Source organism: Priapulus caudatus, unplaced genomic scaffold (assembly GCF_000485595.1).
Source record: "Priapulus caudatus unplaced genomic scaffold, Priapulus_caudatus-5.0.1 Scaffold289, whole genome shotgun sequence".
NCBI lineage: Eukaryota > Metazoa > Priapulida > Priapulimorpha > Priapulimorphida > Priapulidae > Priapulus > Priapulus caudatus.
Window position 1 is genome coordinate 1 of NW_014577350.1, and position 7,366 is coordinate 7,366.

Here is a 7,366-nt window from a genome sequence, read left to right on the forward strand (position 1 = left end):
GGCTACATTTAAATTGACTACGTCACGAATTTTCTATGGTGTATATTTGTAAAATTGTTGTTTCAATTTTTTTACAGGAAAAGTAAGTATTAACTAGTACAATTAACTAGTACATTTAATACAATTAAATCTGAATAATTATTTGTTAATAGTACATTTAATGGCGAAAGCCCAGTACTATGATGGACTATTAAATTAACCTAATTTCCGTTGACTTCAAACATTTTACCCGTAGGGTGCATCTACCAAACAAAACGTTTCCTTTCTTGCATTTTGGAGATACCAATTAAGTAATTACCGTGGCTTAAATCTACTTAACAACGCTATACATAAACTGCGGTCATTATGTTTAAAAGACCATATCAGTCACCGAGTCCATTATAGTCTCCTAGCATAGCCAGTTACGAAGTACATGGAGTTTCAACGTAGAGATTGCTGAGTCATTATGACATGCGTATCGCAGAAGTAGCCCATCATGATTGCTCGTGGTGAGATATGATTGAGGCAATGTCTCCACTAAGGCAAAGCAGTCACTATAAGTCTCCGGCAGTCTTTCAGCATCGTCATTGATGATGTATTAAGTCATATAGCAATAACAAAGAATTAATAGCTTTGCAGTAGAGTCCGGGCAAAAGTATTCTTTTGAAGTAGTCGCCATAGAGATAGCCTAGCTGGAGTATCGCTTAAGCACCTTGCAAAGTCACCGCAGCCGTAGCACCTCAGTGTAGCACTATTATAAGTGCTGCCTTTGTGTAGAGTTTTGACTAGAGACGTAGTTCTAAACAGGCTCTGGTGACATCTCGGTAAGTATCATTCAGTCTGTCTGTTTAGTAGTCACTCTACTCTGTGTACTTTAGTCTCACTGTAGATATTAGTGTCACTAGAGCTGTGGCATTCCCTCGTTGCCATGGACGTACGGGTAGTTATGTATCGACGTTCCACTCTCATATGTGAGTAATAATCAGATCATCAGCTATACTCAGCTTTTCACATGTGTCGTTCACTGAAGTTGGGTCGTTGATTTCTGACTCTGTCGAAATAAACCAAACGGCGTGACACTGGCGCTTGAACGAATAGCTCTATAATATGCATAAGGCGCAAGTTACTTACGAATGTCTTTTGATCTGATGTCCAGTTAAGTCGAACATCCACCGAGTTTGTGATATTTTGCACACACCTGCGTTAGAATTTCAAGAGGATCTAGTAATTCTGAACATGATAAGTGGTAAATGTTTACCTCCATCCATCTGTGGTTCGCTATCAACTAAGGCGGTGGTCTGTACATCTTTTATCCTGGTCAGCCGATATAGTAACCCACATAGGATGACAGCACACACCATGCAGCTAATACCCATGAAGTAGAAGGAAAGCGTTGTGTCTCCGGTTATATCCAGCAACCAACCTGCGTGAAATAAAACGCGCGTCCAATTATATAAATTGCACGCTTGGGGGAAATTGCAGATACCTGAACCTACCTAATTATTTTTAATAACTAAATCAGGTGTCTGTTTTGTTATGTGCATGTTACACATTTTGTTTTGTTTGTATATTTTTTACAATTACTAGATTTCTCTGTGTCAACGACCTTTATGGGCAGGTGCATATATCCTTTGAACAGATCTCCACAGAAACTATTAATAAACATGTTGTTTTAAAAACAAGTCCAAACATTATATTATATCAGGAGTTAATAATGACAAAAATGTAGTTAAATTAGTACCAAAGAGGTGTCTTACTTCTTTGTCATTATTAACTCCTGATTATATGTATATGGCATATAAGCGTGAACATACCTACTGTCACCGGTCCAATGAGAGATGCTAGTCCGCCAAAGATAAGTCGCAGTGCTAGAGCGTCCTTATACAGTTCCACACCAGACATATCCAGCAGAACGATAAAAGACGTTGTCATGTACCCGGCGGTGGCTACTCCCAAGATGCCGCTGTTTACAATTTGCATTTCTGTGGTATGCATCCAAGGATAGATGATTACGAATAATCCCATAAAAAAGATGAACCCTGTTAGACCCGCCAGCCTGCGAGTGAGTTTGCGCAAGAAGCTGATGTCCCACATGGAGCCCAATGGAAGCCGAAAGACCAATGGTGGACACCAGTGTAGCCGCACTGAAGCCCTCAGTGTCTGCTATCTCCTCGCCTCGCGTGGGCAGCAGAATGAAAATAGACTGGTAGGTAATTTGAACAAAAAACAGCGTCACGCAATACACTAAAGTGGTAGAATCTGTTAGAACGCGTTTGTCCAAGATCGGCCTGCTATTTTTGATAGAATTTTGAATCCTGGCGAAACATGATGGTGGTTTACTGGCTGACGCACTCGTTTCTACATTGTTACTTGTTTCCGCGACACAGGAGTCCAACGGCGGTCTCTTCTTAAAATTTCTAAATAGACTTGCAGCGACGAGAAGGTTAAATGATATCGCGCCACAGATGAGAAATGTTCCTTGGTACAAGTATTCTTCTAGGAGGTATTCTATGAGGATCGGCCAAACAAGTGTGCCTACTCCGGTTCCTAGGAGAATGACGCCGATGGATGTTGATCGTTTCTTAACAAAATGCTCAGCTGTTGATGCTTGTCCCGGGATGGTATTTAACGATGATCCTAGCCCTGCAGATATAATTTAGGTCGTAAAACTTGACAAATTAACGATCTCTGAATAATTTTTACACGTTTAAGTGTAGCTACAGAAGCAATTTGAATGACGTGTTTTATTTTTGTTAACGAGTACAAAGTCATTTGTCAAAATGTCATTAAATCAGACCAGGTTATTTAAACTTTTATTTAAACTTAAGATTTCATGGCTGGGCGGCTATATGTCTAGAGCGATTTTCGAATGTGTACCTGGTTTACATAATTAGATAATAATCAGATGACAACAAATCATCAAATAATAGCAGCGAGATATCCGACACAAATATTAAATTTGCCTGGATTAAATCGGAAGTACAACGGTGAGCTGCTACATTTACTCTTACCAAACATCAGTCCATAAGTAAGATAGAGGACCGGAAGACCTTTGGCAAAGTAGGCTAGGGACATTCCTACGCCAGCAATGATTGCACCGGGTATAGCAACTGTCCTGTAGGAGTATCTGTGACACAGCGCCGTCGCCAATGGCGCTGAAGAGAAAAACCTCATTCATATCGAGCTGAGGCGATGAATTATGATAAACAGTGCAAAAGACTATGACATTAACTTTATACACGGACAACAAAACTAAAGTGGAATAGCACAACATAATCAATACGTACCACGAACGAGGCATTCCACAATCCCTTGTCACCCTTACATTATGGCTACATTTAAATTGACTACGTCACGAATTTTCTGTGGCATATATTTGTAAAATTGTTGTTTCAATTTTTTTAAAGGAAAGGCAAGTATTAAAGGCACTAAATGTATCCTAGTTAAACAACTAGTTAAAAATCCAAAAAGTCTGGACGAGTTGATATATTTGATCATGACATAAAATGCACGAGGGTTTGTTCACATCGGACAGAATAGCAAAATAGGAAGTATAATACATCAATTTCATCATACAAAGCGAACAGAATCACTTGCATTTTGTGAAAAAGTGGAAATATATTTTTTAACCTTTACTATTAAATTTTATGGTGACGTAGTCATTTTAAGGCAACGATTTAACAACTAGAGCGTGCTTTGTGGTCTCATAAAGCTACCCTGGGAGGGCACCCGCCTCGGAACTGGGTAAGGGGGTGCGTCGGGGACCTTGAAAACCTGACCCTGTCGCAAACCGCTTTGCGCCAGAAAATACACCATGTCCAAATATACTGCACTAAAAAGTGTACCGTTGCAATATCACACATTTCAGTTATGTCCTGTCCTGTCAATATAGGCAGATATTGGTAGTATTCTTTTGAAGTAGTCGCCATAGAGATAGCCTAGCTGGAGTATCGCTTAAGCACCTTGCAAAGTCACCGCAGCCGTAGCACCTCAGTGTAGCGATATTATAAGTGCTGCCTTTGAGTAGAGTTATGACTAGAGACGTAGTTCTAAACAGGCTCTGGTGACATCTCGGTGAGTATCATTCAGTCTGTCTGCTAGTAGTCACGCTACTCTAAGTACTTTAGTCTCACTCTAGACAGTAGTGTCATTAGAGCTGTGGCATTCACTCGTTGCCATGGACGTACGGGTAGTTATGTATCGACGTTCCACTCTCACATGTGAGTAATAATCAGATCATCAGCTATACTCCGCCTTTCACATGTGTCGTCCACTAAAGTTGGGTTGTTGATTGCTGACTCTGTCGAAATAAACCAAACGGTGTGACACGTATACTGGCGCTTGAACGAATGGCTCTATAACATGCATAAGGCGCAAGTTATTTACGAATGACTCGTCTGATCTGGTGTCCAGCTAAGTCGAACAACCACCGAGTTTGTGATATTTTGCATACCAGTGCACTAGCTAGCATTTCAATGACAGAAACAATTGATAATTCTTAACGATTAAGTGGTTTATAACACGTACCTCCATCCATCTGTGGTTCGCTATCTACTAGGGAGGTATCCTGAGAATCAGCGTTCCTGATGAGCCGATATAGTAACCCAGATAGGGTGACTACAGACACCATGCAGCTGATTCCCATGAAGTAGAAGGAAAGCGTTGTGTCTCCGGTTATATCCAGCAACCAACCTGCGTGAAACGCCTACTCGCTAACCCTAACCCTAACCCTAACCCTAACCCTAACCCTAACCATATCAGATAGTTACCTCGGGTACATATATGTAGTACCCTATACGACAACGACCCTTCGTGCCTAAGTTACGACTAGTAAATATACTAAGTCAACGAGAAGTGCGGGTTCATTGCCTTTTGTCAATATTTGATGTGTATAATTTTATCTCGGCAACGTAGCCGAGACGTGACAATGTATATGACAATGACAGATGTAGGCGAGACGTCTACACGACGAACGGTGATTTTTAGTGGTGAAATGATAGACATACTGTAAACCGTCTATAAACTCAATATATAACGGTTTTACACGCGATTAAGGATAGTTCACTCGGTGCATGTGTAGGTGTCGTCTTCGCCGGCTCAGGTTCGCGGACTCATCGTGGCTTCGTCCTCTAAAAGGTCACGCTGTGGACTTCACTCGCTGCAAATACAAGCTTAACACTCGATGTATTGCGCAATCACGCGACGTTCATTGGTGGAATCTTTCTGTGGGAGATTTGGACTTTGAAGCGTACGAAGTGACTAGTGCTGCCACGTAACGACACCCTCCTTCGGCGCCCGTGTTCTAGCAACACCCAATGCAAACTCCACGACAGATGGCGCTCTCGCTCTGGCTCAATTCTACTGGTATATCCTGAGTGTGGGAAGGGGGCGCTGCATGCAGTTTGCACCCAATGGTGTATGTACCACATCCCGTCCTGCTACCAGAAGAGTATTAGTAGCAGACATTTTTATAGAACGTTTGATAATGAAAAAATGTCCAGGAATCATGATTGGGGTTACGATTACACCTAAACTGTTTAATGAAATGAAACAATTCTATTTGCGCCATATATTTTAGATTATTTTCCTCCACAAAAGCTCGTTTGCTGGGTTAGAAAAAACAAGTGAAATGCATACTCGTATACTACGTTTGAATTGGTATACATCAGAATATATAATACAGAATCAATCAGCATTCAACCGTACTTCTCTACAAACATATGTTGTATTCATCAACCCTCACGCTCCACACGTCTCGTCTCATTTACCTTAATCTTTCCATACAGAACCCTTGTAACCCCGCCCACGATGTATATATTTGATTACACATACGCCAGGCAGGTAAAGGTTGTATGTTGATCTTTATAATGACTGGATTTATTGCTGTGTGAATAGTCTGTCGTTAGGTAGTTAACATATACTATATGGCTCGATTCAAAACATTTATGGCGCCCATAAATTTATCTTGATAGCAAACGATTGAGTAATAAAAGTTGTTTAAGTAATAAACTGCATTTGAAGAAAGATAAAATATCAAGTCATCAATCTAACGTTGTGCGTTGTCCTTATACGCGTAAAAAATACTACGATTTCTCATGTCTCACGTGGAACAATTAAATAGTACATTTAATACAATTAAATCTGAATAATTATTTGTTAATAGTACATTTAATGGCGAAAGCCCAGTACTATGATGGACTATTAAATTAACCTAATTTCCGTTGACTTCAAACATTTCAATGACATTGTTACCCGTAGGGTGCATCTACCCCCAACAAAACGTTTCATTCTTGCTTTTTGGATATACCAATTAAATTAATTACCGTGTGCTTATAATCTACTTAACAAAGCGTATTACATAAACTGCGGTTATTAGGTTTAAAAGACCAATATCAAGTCACCGAGTCGGCATTATAGTCCGTCCTAAGCTTAGCCGTTTACGAAGTAACATGAGTTTCAACGTAGAGATTGCTGCAGTCATTAAGACATTTCGTATCGCAGAAGTATCATCATGCATTGCTCCGTGGTATAAGATATGATTGAGGTAATGTTCTCCCTCTAAGCAAAGCAGTCACTATAAGGCCCGGCAGTCCTTTCAGCATCGTCATTGGATTGATGTGATTCAAGTCATATTAGCAATAAAAAAATTTTTTATAGGCTTTGGCAAGTAGAGTCCGGGCAGAAGTATTACTTTTGAATGTAGTCTGCCATAAGAGATAGCCTAGCTGAGTAAGTCGCTTAAGGCACCTGCAAAGTCACCGCAGGCCGTAGCACCGCTCAGTGTAAGCGATATTATAAAGTGCTGCCTTTGAGTAGAGTTATGAAACTTATGCAGACGAGTAGTTCTAAAAAAAACAGGACGCTCTGGTGACGATTCTCGGTTAAGCTATCAATTCAGTCTGTCTGCTAGTAGTTCAACGCGGCCGCTGTGTTATGTGTTTACTCACTAAAATACTTTATAGTCTCACTCCTAGAATCAGTTATGTCATAGTAGCTGTGGCATCCATGAGTTCTGATCCCCGAGGTGCCATGGATGGTGCCGAGTACGGGAGTTATGTACGACGTTCCATAGAAATAGCACTCTCTCACATGTGAGTAATAATCAGATCATTCAGCTATACTTCCGCCTTTCACCATGTGTCCGTCCACTAAAGTTTGGTTGTCGAATTGCTGACTTGTCCGAAATAAACCAAACGGTGGACAGCTGGCAGCTTGAACGCATCTAGACCAGTTGCCACTAGCTAAGCATTGTCATGACAGAAACAATTGTAATCTAACGATTAAGTGGTTATAACACGTACCTCCATCCATGCTGTGGTTCGCTATCTACTAGGGAGGTAATCCTGAGAATTCAGCGTTTCCCTGATGAAGCCGAATATAGTAACCA

The 7,366-nt window shown here is 40.6% G+C and overlaps 2 protein-coding genes across 2 annotated transcripts in view; both read right to left on the reverse strand.

The window, feature by feature from the left end:
• Positions 1-26: 26 nt before the first annotated feature.
• On the reverse strand, positions 27-1,980 carry LOC106808598 (monocarboxylate transporter 14-like). The gene is made up of 3 exons (XM_014811372.1): positions 1,794-1,980; positions 1,238-1,402; positions 27-1,030 (listed from the first exon to the last, which is right to left on the reverse strand). Exons 1-3 carry the CDS (start codon positions 1,972-1,974, stop codon positions 945-947), a joined length of 432 nt encoding a protein of 143 aa, XP_014666858.1. The 5' UTR covers positions 1,975-1,980; the 3' UTR covers positions 27-944.
• A 41-nt stretch (positions 1,981-2,021) lies between these two features.
• The window catches only part of LOC106808593 (monocarboxylate transporter 12-like), a 7,887-nt gene continuing 2,542 nt past the window's right edge, over positions 2,022-7,366 (reverse strand). Inside the window, exons 2-4 of the mRNA XM_014811368.1 lie at positions 2,991-3,134; positions 2,272-2,622; positions 2,022-2,035 (exon numbers count right to left, since the gene is read on the reverse strand). Coding sequence (XP_014666854.1) covers positions 2,022-2,035; positions 2,272-2,622; positions 2,991-3,054 — 429 coding nt within the window. The 5' untranslated portion in view covers positions 3,055-3,134. The remainder of the gene's footprint in view (positions 2,036-2,271; positions 2,623-2,990; positions 3,135-7,366) is intronic.

Bases quoted from the DNA above. Each gene is read 5' to 3' on its own strand.
- LOC106808598 (XM_014811372.1), bottom strand. From the start codon at position 1,974: ATGCATACCACAGAAATGCAAATTGTAAACAGCGGCATCTTGGGAGTA. The intron at 1,403-1,793 runs GTATGTTCACGC...TATTTCACGCAG, and splicing joins CATTGGACCGGTGACAGTAG to GTTGGTTGCTGGATATAACC. The intron at 1,031-1,237 runs GTAAACATTTAC...TTATTTCGACAG, and splicing joins CGAACCACAGATGGATGGAG to AGTCAGAAATCAACGACCCA.